Source organism: Lepisosteus platostomus, chromosome 8 (assembly GCF_059453375.1).
Source record: "Lepisosteus platostomus isolate fLepPlt1 chromosome 8, fLepPlt1.hap1, whole genome shotgun sequence".
Classification (NCBI taxonomy): Eukaryota; Metazoa; Chordata; class Actinopteri; order Semionotiformes; family Lepisosteidae; genus Lepisosteus; species Lepisosteus platostomus.
In genome coordinates, this window is record NC_142618.1 from 46,025,396 (window position 1) to 46,049,429 (window position 24,034).

Below are 24,034 nucleotides of genomic sequence, written 5' to 3' on the forward strand. Positions count from 1 at the left end.
TCAGCTAATGTTTGAATTTTGTAACCGGAGAACTGTGTGTACTTGTGCAGCTCAAGTGGAGATTCCCAAGTGTACAGGTAGGAAATGAAAAGTTTAGTGAGGTTTTGAATAAAACACACTTTGTCAGTGAAGGGACTGAACAGTTTTTAAGGATGCAGCTAGACGTATATCCAGGCTTGCCTTGTACAGTTGTGGACAACAGGAAGAAGCTTATAGTTTTAAGGGAAATGAGGGTCGGTGCTTGACTTTAATTGGCATTTTCAGAACATTTACTGCTTTCAACCACAAGATGTCACTAAGTCTGTAATGAACATTTGTTGCAATGGAGAAAAGTGGTAAGTCAGGCATTTTATAATCGAAGTAATAGGTTTATTCCATGCTGAAAAGAGAGAAAGAAAACGTTTCGGCTGTGGAGCCTTCTTCAGGTGTGAAGGCTCCATGGCCGACATTTTTTTTCTTCTCTTTTCAGCATGGAATAAACCTATTACTTGTTCCTATGCAGCCTCCGCATCCTGCCACAGCTATCCACCTGAACTATCTTATAATCCAGATACATATAAACACGTTTCAACTGTAAAAGTATTGGTGTCATTTCCAGAATGCAGCATGATTGCACAGTGGATATAACTGCTGCTCCAGCTCCAGGGTCCTGGATTCAGATCTGAGCCTGAGTGTATTGATGCACCATTCAAGATCCCTTCCCTTATTCGGGGCGGAGAGGTGGCTCTGTGGCTAAGGATCTGCGCCTGTGACTGGAAGGTTGCCGGTTCAAATCCCGCAGCCGGCAGAGGAATCCTGTAATCAAAGCCACTTGAGATTCTTTCAGAAATGGGGGGGGGATTAAATTGTCAGGTGATTAAACTATTAATGAGCTTGCTGCTTTTCTCAAGGAAAATGTACTCGTTGTCCACAATAAGGTGGATGGTGTTGGCCTGCTTTTACGTACGAGGCCTGCATGCAAGTGTCGATTCATGAAATGAAAGCGCACACACACCAGGGTTCTATAAACTAAAACGGTCTGAAACTCATCCTGTTTAGTGCAGACAACAGGAGGAAGGCCAGCGGCTCCTGCACTAGATGCGAGAAGCCATTAGAAGTAAAAGACGCAGCCGATTGTGTTTAATTTTATTGACTGAATTTTCAAATGTCCATTTGATATAGCAAGAAAGTTAAATTAACATACACCTGAAAAACACTTCTGACAGCTGTCCAATCTAAAAAAAATGAATAGATGTATTGCATATACACAGTTTACATGCAGAGGCAAGGTACTAAATTATATTAGAGGCATCTAAAAACATGTAATATGGTATATAAATATACCCACACACACACACACACACACACACCTGCAACTGACACTCCAGAAAGTGTCACACATTCCGATTTAAACCAGTATTTTACTTGAAGCAAACCAGACAATGCTTAAATGCATGTGGTAGGTTTTAAAATATTTAAGCATAAACCAAAGAGTGTGGAGAGGTATCCTTACTTTTAATGTAAGGGATCTATTTTAGTGCTACTTCCTTTTCAACCTGCACACAAAACTACCTATGACCACACTGCAAACACTCACCTGCGATAATGACGTCCCCTCCATGCCTCACGTTTGACTTTTCCACCCTAGTGGAGTATATGAATACTTTTTTTTTTAACCAAGCACCTAAAGGGCCATCAATTAACCCTGCAGCCAGTACCTGCCTGCAGTCAAGAAACTGCTGGATCTTTGGGTCAATAAGCTACCACCTAACAAGGTGGGCTGATTGGCCTTCTCTCGTTTGTATTCATTACTGAATGAGCAAGATGGACAAAATGGCCTGCACTCATTTGTGATCCTTCTTTTCTTGAGATTGCCCCTTATCCAGTGGTTTTCCCGACTCCATGCAATGGAAATGACCAAGCAAACAGGATGCTGGGTGAAAAAATATGCAGATCTGATAGTTAAGAAATTTAGGTCACAGCTGTCAGGAAGCTTATAAGATTCCACCTCAAAATTAACTACTGGCATCACCTGGGCTTTCCAAAGTACACTTGGCTGAACTGTGAATTTTTTCATTGATATTTTCCTCCCTCAATGAGAATGATAAATGGAGGAAAAAAGCTACCAAAAGTATATACAATCTAATATAAATTGTCATTTAAAATTCTTATTGGATTATTTACAGGTTCTGTAGGAAAAACATGACAAGGGCACCAGGACAATGGTTAGCAGACTGTGTATTTTCTTGAGCAATGGGTAATGAGGAGCTGGTGGTGGCAGTGATCTCTGAGGTGTTTTCAGGAGCTGCTCCTGTCTCGGATGCCGTAGGCGTTTCCCTGCTGGCTATTTTCCTGAAGATCGCTCTCATGGTGACTGGTATTGACATACACCTGGAGAAATAAAATACATGTACACCAGTTGCATAATAAGCAGTCTGCAGTGGATGCCACTTTTTAAAATCATGAAATCATGCTCCTTTGCATTCATGTATTGAGATATGAAGAGGCAGTCCCAGAATTCATACTATTGCTTTCAGGTCATTAAAACGGATCACCTACAGTAAGTATTCCTCAGTTTAAGGAGGAAAAAAACACTAATCTCTAGGTTTCACATCCTGCTATAACAGATTTAAATGAACTATTCATGAGGAAACCAATAAAAATGGATATATCTCATGCTTTTGTATTTTAATTTGGCTACTGATGCATTTATTCTTCAAACTATACAATAGCATTTCATGTACAGGATGTTCTTTACAAAAGGCACATGGTTAAGCAAGGAGGAGAAAATTATGTGTTCTTTGAAGAAATGCTCTGCGTAGCCAAGAGTCCTGTTACAAATGCCTGTTGCAGAAATAACAAAAAAATCTAACACCAGTTAAGAACTAGGTTGCTAATGCACAAACAAGCTTCAGTTCAAGGTTATAGATTGTTATTCAGCATTTAAGCATGATCTCCAAGGGCAGAGCAAAAATTACAGTACCAGTTAAAAAGTTTAAATAACTTGTGGCCATGATTCTAAGAAAAAAGTATTAATGCATTACAGTAACTAACAGGTCAGTGCCCACATATATTCCACATGAATGTCAACATACTGCGTACTGCTCACCATAATTAATGGTCATTTTTTCACTTCACTGAATGGGATTTCATTTTAGAGACGATAACTAGCCAGGATGCCAAGACACTGATATGTGCATTTCTGAGATAATTCCTTATCCTAATGGCCCTCTGAGCTGTGAAATTATTATGCATGAATGTGAAGCCAGGCACGTGTTGCTGGAGGAGAAGTGCCACAACATATTCATCTCAACAGTACTGGCACCAATCCAAAAATTATCTTGGGAGTCATTGTCTAGCTGGCTCAGCGCTACACAAATAATTGTGAAGAGGTGTCATTCCTATGAAACAGTCCTGGAAAGTAATGTTTTAATTTGCAGCCTTCCAATTTTAGACAGGTCATGTGGTCCTGCTTACTTACAAACACCTTTTGAGATACAAGGCAATTCTGCATTCGCTCAAGAGACATGCAGCTCAGAGTAACTGAGGGACATATCTGTTAACTCCTCGGCTTCTCAGCTTCCGTTTTAATGCTTAACAGTGGCATTAAATGTTCCGTTACTACTCAAAAAGCAAATGTTGTGTATATCATACAGTTTACGTATTCACAATGTGCCTTTCAACAAACATGTTTAAACACCTGCCTGTGTACCACTGTGGCTTCTTTTTCTGGAGTTTCTCATTTCTATCATAATTCATATAGCTCCGACATTAATTTCATACAGTTTAAACAACAATTCCATACCTTTTCATAACCTTGGAAATCCAGTCATCCATTGAAGGATCGGGTACTTCAGGAGGGAACAGCTTGCAGCTAATATGGTTTGAATCCACAACATTCACAAAAACTGAAAAATACAATAGCAGCAACAAATGCTTTTGAAAACCCCAAAATATATGTAATCACCCTATCTATAAAAATATATATAATGACCCTACAAAGTCTTGGGTGAGGAGTAAAAAAATAGGTACATCCAGTTTTCCAACTGCTGTATCCAGTACAGGACAGTGGGGATGAGCCAGAGGTTTAACCAGCAAGCAACAGGTGCAAAGCAGGATACACCCTCGATGGGACACCAGTCCATACCAGAGCCAATTAATCCCAGAGACTGGAACAACCGGCAAACTTGAGGAGAACATACTGTACAAGCTCCTTGTAGATAACACCCCAGGTCTGGAATTGTACCCCGGTTCCCAGCACCGTGGTAAGGAAACAATGCATCACTATGCCACCCAATTAAGGTACAATTCATAATCTTTTGATGCACCACATTTTGATTAAAGTAATATCTCTTTTTTTTAATTATGGCATTCATTGCAATCGTTGAATGTCTCAAGACTGATAATTCTAGCCTCAACCCTTTTCTTCTATTAGTTTATATTACATTTTGACCTTGAAAAGCAATCTTGGCTCATAATATTTCCACTACGTATTTCTCAGATATTCGTATATCAAAACTAGCTCAGAAGGAGAGGTGTTCTACTAGAATGGATTCCCTCCATAACAAATCCTGCTAGTATGTGATTATTGCAAGTAGCATTAGGAATCTGAAAGACTGACAATGAGCTCCAAATAATAAATCATTAATAATTATACATGTTGTACATAAAATACATATAACACGTTATGGGCACCAACAAGATATTAACTGGCATTTCTACTACTTGCTAAACTGTGGGATAGTGCAGTTACTTATTCTGCAGGGGCAGTCCATTGTAGCGACATGCGCTCAATCAACAATTTTAAACCACACCGCATTACCAACAGCAAAGGCTGCAGATAGCCTGCGTCGATCGTGTTAAAAGAGAGGTGAAATTTTCTAATCAACGAGGCTCCACAAGGTTTCGCTGATAAGCAGCACAGTAGCATTAAGTAAACTCACGTGAGGCCATTGAGCCAGTGACAGGGTGCTGGAATGACAAGGAGAAGCTGGTCCCAGTGTAGGGGAGGATCTCAAAATGAAAATCTATACATGAACCTGTGTAAAACAGCACAGAACAACAGGTGAATACGTTGACTTTCATTACTGCTTTCTGGTTCTCGCCAACCTCTTTGTCTTTGTTTTTCAATGATTAATTTTTCCTCTTCTTAGATAATTTAAAGAATTTGTTAAACTCAGGCTTTCAGTAATACCTCAGACAACTCCAGTGCTGGACTGAAAAAGTTAATATGTACATGTTTCCTACACAAAGAGACTGATATATACTTTGAACTGGATTAAAAAAGGAAAGTCTGACAGAGGAATAATGTGAGAAGTTAGAACTTTACACAGTAATTGTAAAGTAGGCTAATTAACAAAAAGATACTGTTCAAGAGATGTAAAGGATAACAATGAACCTATGCACTTCATGGTCTTTTCTTCTTAGTTAGAATGATTAAAAATCACAGCTAGATGGGTATAAGGTTCAATTAAGGAAGGGACAATTCTTTAAACCTACAGTACAGAACTAGAACACGGTACAGCTTACAGGTTCAGCCCCTTGGTCTTGAGGATTCCAAATATTTTTTTGCATTGACATTCTGTAGTGTCGAATCCCAGGGGCAGAGAGCTGGTATCAAGGTAAAACTGAGAAGCCTGTTGACTTTGCAAAAACTGTTACTATTCAGTTATTAGCAGGGTTGGTTCCCCCCCCCCCCCTCCCAATTCCAATTTCCACTTCAATTCCACAAGAGTAAAAAATTAGCTGGAACTGGTTTGAAAGAGGAAAGCAATATTGAAAAAATAGAACTAGCCCCCCCACCCTAGTAATTACAGTGGCACTGCATATACAGGTGGCCTGCACAAGGCTTGAAAGCTAAAAAGGGTTCACATTCATACAATAAGTAACCTAATTCGTTTAACATGGATAAGTGCAGCGCTACCCAAAGGTCTCAGTAATGGTGGTTCTAAGAGCACTGATTAACACATGGCTCAAATCAGCCTGAATATTCATGACTTTCTGTGCAAAACCAGCCTTACTGGATTTTTGTGAATTTGCAGTGATTGTTAGCAAGACTGCTCTGTATAGTCCTATAAGGCATTTTCAGAACAACAAGGACATTTGGCTAGTTAGAGGAAGCTGATCTTCACTACTGCACAGGGACATGACGGACAAATTAAACATGACCTATGGACACGACCCAAGGTGACTCTTATTCCTTCCAACATTTGAAGTCTGTTCTCCACGGTGCAGTTTCAAAACAATCATTCTTTGAAGTCTAATGTGGTAATGCTGGAGGCAGAGGCTTGATTTGACCCATGTTCTTCAAATCTGCCGGAAAATATAATGGCGGTGTAATGCGAGAAAGGGACAGCAGAAGCAAGCCATCATGGGTGTCAAAACATTGCCCACAGAAGGTCAAAGGTCAAATCAGAGAAGTTGAAAGATCACCAGATATGGGCCTCATTTCCTTATCCACTTTAAAAAAAAAAAAGATAGCTTTAGCTTTAAAAAAAACAGGATAGCTATATTATGCATATATCAGCATTTTTTTGTGGCTTATATACATTACCTGAAATGGTGCTAAAGCGATCATGCTGTGATAGCTCTAACACTTAAAACTTTCAGGTAGTTTGCAGGATAATAACCTCTCTTGATTGAAGCTTAGGGAGTGAAACACAGTTAAGCTGCCTCTACAGTTGCAGTATTAAAACTGAAGATGTTCTGACATTAATCTTCCCCACAACACAATTGTTGAGCAGTTGTTGAAAGAGCAGTGAGAATAATTAAACTTTTAGGAAACGGCTTGACTATGTGACAAAAGGGCTGTGTGTGAAGAGACATTATTGCTTATTTATTCCAGTTATAAATCTCCTTGAGCACAGCTGCATGGTCTATTGTACATATTGTTAGGTTTGCAGTGTGAAAACAGCCAGATGGCTTAAATGTGTACATGTGGAATGGAAACATGCACAGTCAGGTGCTGCTGCTCAGTCATTCAGAGACCATATGCAGGTATTTCTGCTGAATTTGCATACTTATTATTAAAAATGAGACACGAATGTAGAGAGAATGTGATATTCATCTCTTTACTACAATCCAAATGACACTCGGTCGGGTAAATTCTGTTCTTTTAAATCATAAGCTATGCAGCTCTAGGAACAATAGTCAAAGAGTGCAGCCTAACAGCATTACAATTGTATGTTTCAGGGACATGAAACACCTAACATAAGTTGAATCAAGTCAACTTTACAACTCTAAAGTACTCAGCATGTGCATCCATGAACAAAGTTATTGTATGTAAAAGTGATACGTCCAAACACAAAATAACCTTGTTCATTAATAATTCCTTACACTTATATAGTGGTTTCCTAGACACTTCATTGGTAATGGGGACTCCCCTCCACCACCACCAATGTGCAGCCCCAGCTGGATGATGCAACAGCAGCCATAGTGCGCCAGTACGCTCACCACACATCAGCTATTGATGGTGAGGAGAACAGAGTGATGAAGCCAGTTCATAGATGGGGATTGTAAGGAGGACATGCCTGGTAAAGGCAGGTGGATAAGTCCAAACTACAGTACTGGGGTTTTGGTAGGTGTGACCGCCTGTAAGTAAGCTAGTCCACTATTCTACAGAGATTTAATTCAAGCCCTTTTGCCATTCCTGCCCATCTCCACTGACAAGATCCTGATGTCGTAAAATCAACTACCCAGCACCCGCCTGGTTGAGCTCGCTTCCCAGTGACACAGCTGGCGATCAGGGTGCTGAAGGCAGTCTGGTGTCGCAGCAGGCTCAGAAGAGAGGGCACGTGACCAGGGTGGGTGAAGGGAATCTTGTGGACGAGAGCTCCTTCCCAGGGCTTCAGCCACCACTGCTGAGATATCACATAGCCTTGTCGATGGTGCCCAGGAAGGGTCTGCCCCATGAAAGAGAAGACAAGCTCATTCAGCAGTACAACGTAGGTGTGAAGCTCGTGTCTGAATCATGTGATGCATTTCTGTTGTGGAACACAGTGAGCTCCATCCTATATCTAAAGCGCTTTGGGATAAAGAGTATTATAGTAATGCATTAGTTTTATTAGTATTATTTGCTTCACATCTTCAATTCTACATTCCACATTTCACCAAATAGAGCGGCACACGGTGAGGATTTTCCTTGATTCTTCTAGAGTGCTAAACAAAATAATTATCAATAATAATCATTGTCATCATCCATATGACGAGCAACGCCTGAATAACTGTTTAACCAATCCTACATCTGGTTTTTGGAGTAACGTGATTAAAGGCTTAAAATTCACAGCTATGCAAATCTTATATATTTTATATTATTCAAAATAATTTACACCGATAAAAGAGTTTAGCCATTTCGTTTTAAGCTAAAGTTCAAACTTAACAGACCTGTATGTTGTAGTATAAACAAAATCCATAACTTTTATGTAAATGTTTTAGATTTATGTTAATGCCAAGAAATAGAAGACAGTGAGTCACTTCGATTTGAGTGAAAAGTGTGACTACAACATTTCGTGTGGGCTTTTCATGCACAGCTTCCATTTTTGAAGATTCTGAGCAAGACTGCTAAATGACAAGCTAGGTTTCTTCTCAGCAAGACAAATCTGTATTAACAGGCAATGTTGTTCTAATAGAAAACACTAGTGAATTAGTAAAATAAGTTAGGGCCCATAATGTACTGTACTACCTATATACTTTGATTGTCTCCAAGATCTCTACACACTTTTGCGGGCTCGAATGCAAATAATAAGTTTCCACTTGTTAAATTATGCCTAAGCATCCCATAATTAAAACGGTAGGAAAATTGAATTGTTCTGCATTACAATAAGGGATCCTATGCTTAAGCCAAATGTCAATCCATACAGTATACATGGTGCCCTGGCACACATAACTTTCATATTTCTCATGAGAAGATGAATATTTATAGGTATGAATCTACTGTATGTTCTGTAAGGTAATAACCACATTTTCCCACTTTTTCAGAATGGTGCTCAGTTTGGCATTTCAGCTATTCCAAGGGACCATGGCGCAGGATCTATAGGCCTCCACCCATAAAAAGATTGTTATCAGACTGATTACAAGCTCTCATTTTGAATTATCCTCTCACAAAATTAATGTTTAGAAAGCAAACCACATACCACCAAAAAGCAACAACTGTCGCTGCCCCAGGTCGTCACGTTCATTTTTGTCTTCATCAACAACTCGTAGAAAGGAACCTGCTTCAGGTCTTCACTCACAGAAATCCCTGCAGAAAGAAGGTCATTGCCATTTCTCAAGAGTTTTGGGACACTTGCATGGCCACATCTGCTTCAGGTATATGAAATAAACACATCAAATAAGGATCAGCTTAGTAAGTCCATTAAAAAACAAAACATACAGCAAAATTAAGAGAAATTTACATCAAGTCTTCTCCTGAAAAGGCAGCAATATTGCTCCATACATTGAATTCTGAAACTGGATTTAGGCAGTGGAAGAATGAAAGATGGAATTAATTTTCATAGTACATTTCTTTACTTCTTTAGTTTAAATAGTGGAAGAATGAAGCACTTTGCAACAAAGTGACTTTTTTTCTTTTTATTCCTTGTTCTGTTATTAAGCTGTGAAACTGGAACAAAAAGAAAGGTTGTTTTCAGCTAAGAGTTTTAATAATTCAAAGCAAAGATACAGTACAATGTTCCCAACAGTGCTCGGATAGGTCTGTAGTCAGGCAACATGCTCACCATGGAAACAACAATGCAGAGGAAAAACTTGATCACAACCTGTAAGCCTGTGAAATTCTTCAATGAAGCAGGAGAGAATGGGTACAGGCCGGGGAAACTTCAGGAAGAGACAGGCTGACAACTCCATGCTGACCAAATCATCCAGAGTTGCGTGTACTGGGAACCTACAAAACCACCACCAGGATCCACAATGGGCAATATCTCAGCTATGCCAATATCATATTAGAACAGTGTTGGATTTAATCATCTACATAACACCACCATCATCCATAAGTGCATCTTGTCATAAGTGACATCTCTGCTACACCACTCTCATTAGAGTAGCCAATTGTCAATTTAAACAACGTACGCAGTAAGATTTTTTTATTTAAATGTAATTTTTTTGTAAATGTGGAGAGATGTCCTTTTACATGACACCTTTTTTGCCGGAAGCCATGAAGTGAACTATTATGTGCAAGAAGGTAGAGCTCAAAGCCCTTATTTTGAGATTTATACAGAAAACCCAGTTTTAAACTCTACTGGGTGAAAAGTAACCAAGGCTCTCATGAGAGTGTGTGTGTGTGTGTGTGTGTGTGTGTGTGTGTGTGTGTGTGTGTGTGTGTGTGTGTGTGTGTGTGAGTGAGAAAGGGGGGTCTGGACCAGTGAGAATATAAAAGAACAGAAATGTTTCCTTTTTCACACAATCAATATTAATTTCATCAGGAAATAACACTACTTCTAATATTTCCTAACCTAAGAACACAAAGAGGAGGCAACAGGACTGCTGTTTGAGTAAAAAATAACATGGATCAAATGCTGAGGCAGAAGAGGCTGGGTTAAAAGGGTTCAAGACTGACTTGGATGTGCAAGAGAGACATCCAGTCCACTGCCTGACACCTTAGCTCTGCGCTTTGCTCTGTAGCTTTGTAGAGCTGAAAGTGAATGGTACAAGCTGTGTGCATTACACAATGATACATTATACATTCATGATAATGGAGGGAAAAAAAAATCAAAATTACAAAAGGAAACAATTAGCTAAATGCTCCTCCATTACTTGTATCCAACGTTACCCTTCATTTGTCATCTGTGGCGAGTCTGCGATCACAGATGCACTTGGAAGCCTTTGTATTGTGTTGGTTACCTCGGCAGTGACAAAAACTTTGTTTCCACAGGACCTTGATTCTGGAAAATCAGTTTTGAAAAATGAGTTTTATTTACGTTCTACTGCCACAGACAGCCTTTATTATTGTTTGACTCTTATACATCCTGTTTTCTATTTACTTACATTTAAAAAAAGTACAAGTAGATGTGGTGGCACTGTGGCTCAGTGGTTAGCCTTGCTGCCTTACAGCACTGGGTCCCTGTGTTTACTCTGTGGTCTGTGTGGGTCCTAATACCCCTTTATAGTGATGGGGGAAAATATAGCACTCTCCTTCAGATGAGATGTAAAACCAAAGTCCTGACTCTCCATGATCATTAAAAATCTCAGGGTGTTTCTTGAAAAGAGTAGGGGTGTTACCCTGGAGTCCTGACCAAATTTCCAATCGACTGAAATTAAAATGTAGAGATGACTGATTCAGAGTTAAGAATAAGCTAGTTAGCGAAGTCACACCAAACCAGCATGCTACCACATCCAGTGCGAGAGTAAATGACCTCTCTACATACTCCTTTAAGATCTGACTTTCAGGCAGTTCTGTAACTGCAAGTGGATATTGACTTCCGGATCAAAATGCAGCGCTATTACATTGTGCTTGCTGCAATCTTTTTGACAATCCCATCCATTTTCTATCCACTTCATAGAATTCAGAGTCATAGGCGAGCTGGAGCCTATCCCAGCAAGCAGTGGGCACAAGGCAGGATGCACCCTGGAGGGGACACCAGTCCCACACAGACACAGAAGCCAATTAACCTGCCGGTACACGTCTTCGGGTGGAAACCAGAGCACCCAGAGGAAACCCACACGAGCATGGGGAGAAGATACAAACTTGAGGCAAACAGCACCCAAGAATGGGACCCGGAACCTCGGAACTGCCAGGCAGCAATACTAACTGCTGTGACACTGTGCCACCCCTTTTCACCACCACCATAGAAAAACATTCCTGAACTTCTGTTTCTGAGCGAGAAACAATGACGGCCCTTACCTGGCTTCATTTTTTCTTCTAACAAGTCATATGGAGAAATGTAGTACTCTATGCTCATTGGGTACCCTGCAAACATTGTAAAACACTTCTGTGACTGTGACTCCAGATGTCATTTTGTTTTTAAAAAAATTGTGCAACAGTATATACTTCAAAACTCACTATTTCACAATACCATTATGAATATTCTTAATACAAAGTTGCATTACACAGTATCTTGCAAAGAAAAAAAACAAATATTAACCAAGGCCTTTCATGAAATACCTCGGGGAAAAAAAAAAAAAAAGGATCAGGATAGATTCTTAGTTATACCATTGTTCCTTGGCGTTACATTCCCAATTCGTCCATGGAGCACATTGTCAAGCCAAGGGTCACCACTGCTCACTGGTCTGAAGGGAAGAAAGAGGGCGTTCTACCTTATATCCAGCTGTGTCCTGACAGACATTATGAAAGTAGCTTCAATAGCATGACAGAGGAGCTCTTGCCAGTCATCCACTATTATAGTCACTACACTTATTTAACTTCTAAATCCTTTCCCAGAGAATTCCAGTTCTGCCCTCAGATCCTTGTTTTATGGGGGTGGTGGTGGGGGGTTTCTGTATGTCTTCTAATTTTGCTTGAGCCAATGAAAACAGTCCTATAGCTCTTTGGGTTTTCATTGCTACAGTTCATTTCTTCTCAAGGAAACACCGTTTACCCTGTGTTACCCTGGTTTAGCGGTTTTTCTTTGAAGAGTGAGGAAAGGGGGTTCCCCCGGCACCGAGAGCATTTACACAAGAGAACCTCCCAGGAAGTCCATCCATGTTAGATGAGTCTTGATTCTTGATTTGAGGTAAATATTAAAGTGTCATGTTCCTTTGGTGCATCACAGCTGTGCTTTACAAATGCCTCATGCGCTACGTTTAAATTTAAAAAAAAAAAAACTTTCTTTTTAAAAATGTCAGTGGATGGACAGTACTTATCTAGAATTCCACCCAACCAATTTCTGCTGCTGCTTCTTCCAAATCAGGGTCGCGGTGGAGCCGGAGCCTATCCCAGCAAGCAATGCGCATAAGGCAGGGTACACCCTAAACAGGACGCTAGCGACACTCACACCTGGGCCAATTTTCCCAGAAGCCAATTAACCTACCAGTATGTCTTCCAACTGTGGGAGGAAACCGGAGCACACAGAGCATCTCCACACGTGCACAGGGAGAACATACAAACTCAGATAACACCCCAGGTCTGGAATTGAACCCAGAGCTGCAGCAATGCTAACTGCCGAAACTGTGATGCCGGTCGCTTGAATTGAATTGAAATATTTCACAACCCATTAACAGAAGACAAAGCTCAGGGATGTAAAATGAAAGTCTAGCACATCTAAAGCAGGGTGCCATAACTGAAATCAGACAGGTTTGAAAGACATGTACCAGACAGGTGGGCAGTGGAACAATACCTGTAAGGCTTAACTTTTCTCAATCGCCTATTCACATAATACTGTATGTGAAAAAAAAAATCACTGAAAGTGATCTGCTTCTGGACGTATGAAATCTACATCTTAATCTATGCTACATTTAGTGTGCTTTAATTAACCAAATATAAAAAAAATCATTTTAAAACTCAGTGGAGAATGAGCTTCTGCCCTCAGTCACCAGTTGCTGGAACACAATTGGTCTGTTGACAATTTAAAAAAAACAAGAAGCAAAGGCTTCCAACTTTTAAGGGACTCGGAACTCAGGACAAGAGACTTGTATGTTTCAGAGTCTTGTGAAGAGTATCGAGAAGAGACCAAGTATTTTTATACTAAGCTGGTAAGCAGCTTAGCTACCTGGCAATTTCGATAGAGAGGACCTTGAAGAAGTTAGTTAGCAGCACAAAAGGAGCTATGGACCGTCTTTTTCCCTATACCTGCTTCAATATACAAGTATGACACAGTATCCAAGCCAATTTCCTGTTTTAATTTGAAATCACTTTTCAGAATTTTTTAACATTTGTTTTTCACTTGGAGGTTACTATGTAAATTAATTGATTTCAGGTTGTTAGGCCACAAAATGTGTTACTTTGAAAAAGGTGTGTAGACTTTCTATAGGTGCTGCATAATTCTAAGTGAAAACCGCACAGACGTTTTCTGCATTCTAAGATCTTATTACATTATTTTTTGGGTATTTAATATCATATTGCTCTCCTTAAACACTACAGTAACAATGCTCTGAAACAGTGGCAATAATAGTAATTTATAAAGGCTTTAAAAGCAGTTTAACACACCTGGGAATCTGGAACATTTTCAAAAGGTCTTTCTCCACAAATTGCAAAGCTGAAAACATCTTCATATTGGTTTCACTGTAGCAAAATCGAAATGTAAAAGTTGATTCAACATAAATTGTGGACGTACTGTAAAATATAAAATTTACAGTCGTGTTATGCAGTGGATACCTATCTCCAGACGTATTGAAAAGAGATGAAAGTTCTTCCAATTCCTTTCCAAACTCTTCAAAGTTTTTCAGCCTAGTACATTAAAAATGAGATTAATTATGAAACACTCAATATAAAACTTCAGCTGGTGAATCGTATTTTGAGGATGTTACTGCTCTGAAATAAAGTCTGTGTACTGCAAACATTAATGGTAGGATTCTATTTTTCATCTTTCTACTAAAATGTATTTAGAATTTCATGAATCTGTATTAAAGGGGCCAGAATGTACAGTAGCTACTGCTTTGTACTTTAGCTCTTCAAAGCCTCAAGAGAAAAGAATACTTGCATTTAATCAACTGTAGCTCATAAATTCCACTTGCAAACTTTACAAGCACCATGCTGTTAACTGTTATGCATTAAGACCTGAGAATAAAAAAAGAGGTCAACCTAACTGTGGAATTATCCACGTTGACATCTATTTTAACATTGTAAATTAGTGATAATACAGTATGTAGCCATTTTTCACATTTCTCTCAGTCCTGGAGAAATGACTATACTACTTGCATGTCAACAGAACTCATAATTTGAAAAGAGCACATTCAGCACCAGTCATGTTGCATCTCCTTACCTTAGAAGATTGCATAGCATTTCAGAAGACTGCAAGACAAGCAAAAGGCACTTCAGAATTGCACACAAGCAGAAAATCAGTATGGCGCAGTTCACGCAAATGAATGTCCAAAATTAAAAAGGAGCAAGATAGATCATCCCCATTCTCTGATTTGAGCATAAGCACTTGTGTATACACAGGTTAAAATTACAAATGACATCAATATGTTCACTGTATGCTTGTGCACCACTGATGAAGCTTTACATTATCAAAACATGCAATTTTCTAGTCTTTCAAATTTATACTGTAGCAGTCTTCCTGAGACACAAGCCATTAATCACAACTGTAACCATTTTCAATATTATCTGCTTTTTGAATACACTTAATGCGGATGATGAAAATAAAATAGTATCAACTGAATAGTCTCCTGATCATCTATACAGTATTGTGTATATACTATATACACTAGTATTGAACAGCCTGTTTTCCCAAGTTCAGCAAGAGGCAAATCTCATGTGATGTTGCCATAAAGTGGTAAGTTTTTCAGACCTAGCATTCAAACTCAAAGTTGCATATGTTCTGATCAATTTTTTTACAATAGTACATTTGACACTTCACATTTAACCTCGCAATACCTTCAAAATAAATTCACCAATACTCATAATACATAGGTGACAGAATGACATATGCATGTCATATGAATGAATATTTCACTAAAAGTTTGGAACTTTAATGCATTAAGACTAAATCCCACCTTCCATAACTTTGAGCAAGCATCCCCTAAGCATCTATCCAAATGTAGATATGGCACAACATTTTTTTTCTCCTTTTTTAAAAATGAATTGGCAATTTTATCATTTCAAGCCTATTTTACATTATGACATGAAAATTAATTCTACAATGGTTTCTTGGAAAATAGAGTAGGCATTGACACCTACAGTAAATGGGAATATGCATACAAGCACATACAGTATGGATTTGTCTGTTGAAACACTTTGCTCTTCATTTTATTTACCTCCACAGGAATCATCCCACTGTGTAAAGAATAAGACTGTTCTTTGTACATACAGTACCTGCGGTAATGGAGGTGTTTGTAGTGAATACATCTTTAATCCTGCTGTACCTGTTACATGGGAAGTACTAACGTATATACAGAACTGATCGAATATGTGCAAGGTTAAAATTATTTATCATAATGTGTTATGTTCATTAAGTAAACAGTGCATAAACCTTGAAAATAATCAAATAATTCTGAATTTTGGACTTCAGAAACATATCTGCTTTCATATCAATTTAGCTTTAGAAGTTCTCTATTACTCAGTCAGTACAGATTCAACCAGATGTTGTAGTTCAAATGTTAGTGTAATATTTAGTCTTATAAAGCTGTTTTTTTTTCATTTAATGGTTCTGCTACTATTCAGACATTCCTGTTTTTGAATCCCTGACTACTAATGTAGGAGATGTGTCTCCATGGATACCATAACTGTTCTTTTCTGAAAACTGAATGGAAAAAAATGGAAACAGATTTTTGTGTTTTGTCACTTTTTGTAACACGTGTGCGATACCAGCAGTAAACCCCACTTAAAAGACAAACTGTTAAAAACCCAGACTGAAGTTAAATGTTTCTAGATAAGTTAAGAAGAAATTTATGTACTAATCTATACTGTTAACACCAAGTAAGTAAGTAGTAAGGGTCTTATACAATTTTTATACAGGATTTAAAGGGGAACTGCAATGCCATTTTTATATTTCAGGATTAAAAAACCTCCAATTTACATGACAGAATAGACTAAATTTCCAGGTATGTTCAGTGCCATGTTTCAGAACGAGGCAACAAACATTCAGTGATGTGAAGTGGCCCCATTACATTGTAAATAAGCTGGCTTGTGAATACACCTCTTTTAATCTAATAGAAATATTGCTCTGACCTGAAGATGGTTTTGCTGACAAATGCAACTTATTTGTTAACTCTGCATGGAGATCAGGCTGGAACATTTCTGAGGTGAAATGTCTGCTGCACAACCTGTACTAATCTGTTCATACAGCACATTACAGTGACTAGTGAGCAGGAATGGCCACCTCATAATCACAATTCTCGCAAACTCTTGACAACATGGTGACCGTACAATACTTTCACAAAGTTCATGATTTGGGCTTAATTTGAAATTTGTAAAATTTTCCTATACCGTTAATGAATTTATTTCGTTGGCGAGATTTAATAACCGGTCCAAGAAACCTGGACTGCAGTTCCCCTCTAAAGAACACGCATCTTAACGTCTAATCATAAAGCATTATATATCATGTATCTATGAGTCTTTTACAGTATAGTTCACGTTCTGACGCCTGACATGCAAACTGCAGAGTGCTTCAACTTTGCCAGCTTTCATTCAGGTAGTGGGGGGTGTGTCCTGGAGCCTAAATCTGTGAGAGCTGGCATTTCTCCAGCAGCCAGAAAAACAGCAGCCTCAATGAGCCACCCCCTCCAATAGCCAAACTCAAAAGGACACCTAAAAACAAATACACCCCATTACAGCTTTACACGAGTAACATGCAGTAAGGGGCAGGGTTCTGGCTCCACTGCCAGAGGATCGTGGATTCAAGTCCCAGATGTGGATGCTGCTATTGTGTCCTTGGTACTCTGCCCCAATTGTTTCATTCAATCCTGCTGTACTAGCTGCCATTTTTTCAGCAGGGTTAACCTGTGATTGTACTCTGCTCCCTGTTCAATGTTTCCTGCAAAACCCAAGACAAGCTTCAGCTTTGCGTGCTACCTAAAAAAAATGTCAGATTAGAACCTTCAGAGGTTTTCAGGATGTAGAAAAACTAAAATAAAAACAAGTACGTTTACAGAATGGTTGTAGCCATATGCATCATGCCATATTTTCAGATCCTTGCTGCCTACACTTTAAGGCCTAGCACAGCAGATGTTCAGCATTGCCAGTATATTACTTTCTAATTACAAAATCACCATGGAAGATGAAACCTAGTGCTGTAATTCCATGAGCTCCCAGTATCCAGAGGGCTCGGAATACAGCCCCAAGCAATAAGCGAGCATGTAGTCATTACCACAGGAGCTTCTCCATGGTGCGCCACCTTGACGTCAGCAACTTCCCCAGCGGGCTGGAAGAGCACCTCCAGATAGAAGATGTCCGACGTGATGTAACACACATCCTCACTGGGGCTGAGGTGGGAGCCAAGCCTGCGACACACCCAGGGAACGAGACCTCATTTCAAACATCCACCGCTGAGAGCAGCAGCCTTTGCCTTGACATCCTGCAGTCATTCGATCACATAGTCAGAATCTCATTGAACGAAAACGAAAACCTGTCCCACGATGTGAACACAAAGTTGGATGGAGGCATTATGAAAGGAAAAAAAAAAAACTTTACTTACTGTAAATGCTCCTGACAAAAGCAACAGAAGCAGTCAATCCTAAAATGTAGTCTTCAATAGGATCCTTCTCCTTAACACTAAGGTTCCCTCTTTCTCTCTATATGATATTTATGGCTAAATTATGGGAAGAGACTTCCGTGTCTGTTGAAGGTGGGTCTCTGGTATTCACAGATCTAAAAATATCAGTATCAATCCTTGGAACCTTTCACGTTGTATATTTTTTGTATATTTACGCATTGTAGCTTTCTACAGTATATATTGACAACCAGCTTGCAATCTGTGCAAAAAACAAAGAAAATACATGCTGCGTTACACTATTTAATGTACGATAAATTCTATAACTGCTTTTATAGTCAGGGATACCATTTTCTGACTCAATATTTGATTCAACTGTCAACTTCCTATGTTGTCATTTTAACACCTCCATTTTGCCATAACATTGCTATCACTCTTAAAATAAAATATGTGGGCAAATGTAAATTTACAACCTAAATACATTATTTGAAGATGATCATTATATTTGAACATGTCGGTGTGGGTAGCACAATGAAACAACAAAAAAGTTCTATAAACCAGTGTTGCAACTGGTGCACAGATAAATCTACCTTTAAAACCCACAGACAATCCCGATGTCTGATTCTTCTGTTTCATTTGCATTATCGAGCAAAAGCTCTTTTTTAAAATAATAACCGTTAATACGGAGATGGGAAAAGGGCATTGTTAGCTTATCTGCTTGGCCATCATTTATTACTATGGTGAAAACTTTATGGCAGCAATTAGCCCAATAAGCAGGGTACAGGATTTAACATAACACACAGATCAGCTAGAGTCTGACACGTCCATCACAAACTCCAAAGATATTTCTCATCACAATGCCACACAGCTGTTCTTCGCTGCCTCAACTGTACAATACATTAACAAGAAACAACCGAGTACCAAGAAACCACTGATGTAGCCAAGTTCTGGGAAAGTTCCCCTTGTCTTATTCAAATAGTATAGGTAGATGAGTCAAAATTCATGCAACATATTTCTTTATAATGCTGTAAGGCATTCATGTTATTGGATTTCACATGACCTCTCTTATTTAAAGAAGCACCCACTCAGACTGCTCTGAAAAAGACTCCAACTAAAAATACTTTCTATTGTTTCCCCAAATCAGAATTGCCATTTCAGATTTCAGCTGCTAATGTAGCCTTTTCTTATGGATGTAAGAAATGTGCTGTCAGGAGTTTCATTTGGTTCACCCAAACACAGTAAAGGCCATTTATACAGAATACTCACCCTTTATGCTTTGCTATTATTTCAAGTCTGGTTACCATGTCAGTGCAGGATGTAGCTTGAACAAAACGGAGAATGAAGGATTATGTTAAAAAACTAAATATACATCTCATGTAAAGTAAGATTTTTTTAAAGAATAGTTTGACCATCCTGAGTGGGAATCGCAATGTACAAGCTGCATTGATATTATGTTCAAAGATGGGCACTGCCATTCCTAAAAAAAAAAAAACTATCAACACAAACGTCAGTTAATAGAGCTTCAGTACTATCAAATAGGAACCCTTTAAGGCCAACTACAGTGCACCTTAAAAAAATAAAGGTTGTGAATCAACAAGATTATTTAATGCAAATTTGGCAAAACATTTACCATTCAAAGCTTTATGAAGACGTTCCAGGCAATCCAGCAACTGCTTACTAGGTACATTGGAATCCCTTTTGCGTTTCTCCTGAAAAAACATGCATCATTAATTTAAGATTAAGAAACAGTAATAGATCCTCCTCCAGTTATTCCCTGCTTTTGGTTCAATTCTTTCAACACTGATGCAATGTCATGTGCCAATAATATGAGTAACGTGTACTACTGAGGTTTAAAAGATACACCCTCACGGTTTAGATGCCTTTCAGGCTCACTGTCTGAAGAACTATAGAGCGCTTATAAAGCTAGCTAGCCTATTCTAGCAACTGAAGTAGGGAGAACTGTACCACAGGGCCATTTACTTACAAATGGGACCATGGGGAGCATGCACCCACTGACAGACAATCTTGAGTGTGCACCAGTTGAAATAATCAAACTCATGCACTGTCACCTAGATACTCTTCATATCACCACTAGCAATGGTGATGGCACCACAAGCAATGTTGTTCAATACACAGACAAACTTTCACATTTTCAAATCATTCAAAACGTCACCTCTTCACACCAAATCCAAAGTCACGAGTCATCATATAGTGCAGTAAATGGTATACAGCAGATGATATAGAGTATGAAATTCAAACATTTTTGGCATAAATAATCACTGCTAAGAGTGATTTATTAGCATTTCCCCCCCCATCACAAAGCATTTTCATGTATAAGAAGGTCATCAATTCATTAGGCATTTAAGTGCAACACCTACCTGGGTGATATAGGGCAGCCATTATGTTCTGTAAGCCCTACTGCTCAGAAGATTAAGTGAGGTAGTGAGAAATTACTTCAATGATAGAATTAAGGGGCAAATGTAGAGATTCCAGGCTGTGTAAATCACCAGTGAAAAATACCCAGGACAACTTATGAACAGTGACAATGTCGTTGTTTTTTTAAATCACCAAAGAAGCCAGACCTTGGTTTCATGTCTCAACCCAAAGGACAGCATTTCTTACAGTACAGTCACCATGCTGGGGTATAGGTTTGGACATCCAGGTTTGGTTCCAGAGAGAAGAGTGTCACCTACTGGTCTACCAACAGCGCTGAGAGACACGATTTCGTTTTCTCTGGAGGCGTTCTGGACCAAAAAATCGTTAATTATTCGGTTCATTTTCTTGGGAGGAGGGGTTATTATGTATGAATTAAAATATGCACTTTTCTTATTTTTCAAAAAGAAAAACATGGACAATGACAAACTTCTTCAGTGAAGTGGTGGATTTTTATGTGGAAGGTCACTCCACAATGGTTCAAAATCCAGAAGACCTATAGTAGACCAATACTTTTTTCCATGTACAATTTCTTCATATTAATTGTCTACTTCCATTCTCCATTTTGTAAAAAAATAGTAGTAAGTTGTTGGGTTCTCAACCACCATCTCCACTCTTCTGTGTCCGTTTTGGGATATCACTGCTGGATGAGGGCCTCCACTCCCCATCCTTAGAGACTGACAAGGAGTCTATGTGTCTGAAAGGATATCAACTGTTCTACCCAAACAGAACTGAACTTAGTGATTCTCCAGGACTGAGCATTTATGAAAGACTACAAAGTGTTTCATTAATGGCAGGACACCTCCAAGAAGCAGAAGAAAATGGCACACTGCATAAGAAATACAGTATGTTTTCGACAGCCCCAACTTTATCTGGACACATTTTTAATAGCCTTTTGCAAAATCCGCACAGGGGCTTTCATAATGTCAAGGTCTACTTGTTTATGCTGAGCTTTGGCAAAGTTCCACTGAAGTTAAACTGACCATATGGTAAACAGCAACATCTGGAAAATATTACAGCAAAAAGAGTAATATCATAGGTTTCGTCAACTGCAGTCCTCATCATCTTAGGCGTGTACTGTATGTTACTCAAAGTAACATACAAACTAACTTTTATCGAAAGTATTTCAACCTTTTCTTTTATCTAGTCAAGAAGTCTTTTATCTGTTGGTTCACTTCACTCAGGCAAAAAGACAAAAAGCGCCTTCAGCTGTATGCTCGGCAGATCCCGAGGAAGGCCTATGACGTCTGTGAAGACCCTTCTTACATCCTTCATCAGTGTTTTGAACTTCAGGAAGACATTTTTTCTGTCCACAGTGCAGGCCAAATAAAAGGAAATTTACCTTTGTTCCAGAGGCCATCAGGCTTGCAAACAAGGACTGTCAAGAAGTCTTATCAACATAATGTATTTTGCAATTCATCACCACCACAAATGGGTCTGTGCTATTACCTTCTTAAATACTTCACACTGTTTCTTTCAATCACTTCTGTGCTCCGTTTGCTGTTTTTATGCACGTATATGTTTTTCTCAGCAAAGTTTTTTTTTTTAATGGTTGGTATGTTTCACAGCTTTCTGTTTAAATTGCCCCACTGGGGATGAAAAAAAGTGTTTTTGAATTGAAGCCCCCAAAAAACTACAGCAAGCCACTACAGGATGTTCATGCACAGTAACCAATAAGTGAGAAGTATTTTAAATCCGTTGAATATGAAAGGGTTAGAAAAAAAAATACAAGAAGTATGTTTTGGTCTCCCTTTTTTTTTTATGGATAAAATACTCACCATGCACCTGCAAACCAGGTTAATTGTTTCACTCCACGGCTTTTCTACGTACTTCAAATGGAGTGCAGTGATCAGGGATTTCGCAGGGCTGTCTTTGTCTGCAGGAACTGAAAAGTGGGAGAAAAAACATAAATGTTATCTAACTATAATCTGCCATGCTAACACGTACTTCTTAATGAAAAGTGTCCAGTGACTGCAGATTAAATACAGAAGATGAGTCATTTCCAATTCAAGGCAGTTTTATATTTCCATTAACTCAGGACATCGCTAGACTTGAGGAAGCTGCAACTGAGCCATATCTATTTTCTCAGCCATGTTTGGTACCATAAGTAGATACATAAAAAAGTGTGAATATTTTCTGGATCCTAGATCTGGAAGGTACAGTACATCCTAAATTCTCTCAGTTCCCGCAGTAAATATTCGAAAATCCCGTGATTCCGACTGAACTCGGCATATTTTCAAATCGGGTATTTTCGAGCAAAGCACTACTTGCACATGAATTTAGGAGAAACGATTATGGAATAAGCCAATTTAACAAGATCACTCGTAACTCGCAATTTATCAGAAAATAAACGTGGAACAGTTTTGTCTCTGAAGCTGTGCATTAAAATGTTAAACTTTAATTAATGCTAATCTTTGAAAGGATTTAATAGGGTTTAAAACATTTAGGTACGGAGATCCTATTACTGCTTGTATTCTTCTGTTTTTTGTCTAGACTTATCAATACATATACACATTTGAAATACACGCAAAGCATAAGGCAAATGTATAAAATTTATGAGTCCCTATATTAGAAAGGTAAATTTAAATTGTCAGGAAAATTTAAATAACTTGAAAAATACTTATGGTAGCTGCATTTTCAGCCTTCAATAACTTATAAAACGGTTCAAAGGTGTCAGTTAACAAATGAAATCTCAGCTACAGGTACTTTTTATTACCGTCAACTTTAAACTCTATCTGGTGGCTTCATTACATTCGAGCCCGCTAAAAGCTGCATAAACAACATTAAAACTTATGTAATAACCTTTAAGCGACTTACCTCTTTTCTCCGATTCCATTTTACCGCATTCACACACAAAATAAGCAAGACTGGCGAAGCTCCGTTTTCAGTCTGGGTACACCACAGCTGAGACAAGGGAAACTACCAATTGAAAACGTCGCACGTGAATCAGCTATGTTGCCTAATTTGTTCATTTTTATTTCAAACAAAATACATCAATTAAAAAATAATTATTTTAATTTTCCAATTAATATGAACTCCTTTTCACAAAGAATGAAAACTGTGCATTTTCTTGTTTTTTTCAAGGCTACAACTATAATACATTTTGAAAGAGGAAAAGTATAACTATATTATTACTTTATATTGGAGGTGAATCCATAATACTGCTAAATACTGCTTAATTTTAAAGACGCTATTTGGGTTCGTTCTGCATACAAGTAAACTATCAGAATGCGTTGTACAGTTACTGTCATTGTTCACAAACCTACAGCCTGGAGATTCCAAATCCTCCTGGTTTCATTTCAAATGAGCTCAATTACTTAATTGAACAGACTATTGGCTTAATTCGTCAAGATGCATGAGGTCCACCATTAATTAACCATTAATTG

General features: G+C 38.6%; 1 protein-coding gene across 1 annotated transcript; it reads right to left on the reverse strand.

Annotated features, from left to right (window-relative positions):
- Positions 1-1,113: 1,113 nt before the first annotated feature.
- Positions 1,114-23,596, reverse strand: med1l (mediator complex subunit 1-like). The gene is made up of 17 exons (XM_088643709.1): positions 23,466-23,596; positions 22,427-22,533; positions 19,846-19,924; positions 19,482-19,536; positions 17,874-18,006; positions 14,829-14,857; positions 14,222-14,293; positions 14,054-14,128; positions 12,122-12,198; positions 11,813-11,878; positions 10,742-10,853; positions 9,693-9,856; positions 9,111-9,217; positions 7,685-7,880; positions 4,923-5,018; positions 3,785-3,887; positions 1,114-2,370 (listed from the first exon to the last, which is right to left on the reverse strand). Exons 1-17 carry the CDS (start codon positions 23,482-23,484, stop codon positions 2,160-2,162), a joined length of 1,701 nt encoding a protein of 566 aa, XP_088499835.1. The 5' UTR covers positions 23,485-23,596; the 3' UTR covers positions 1,114-2,159.
- Between the last annotated feature and the right edge of the window lie 438 nt (positions 23,597-24,034).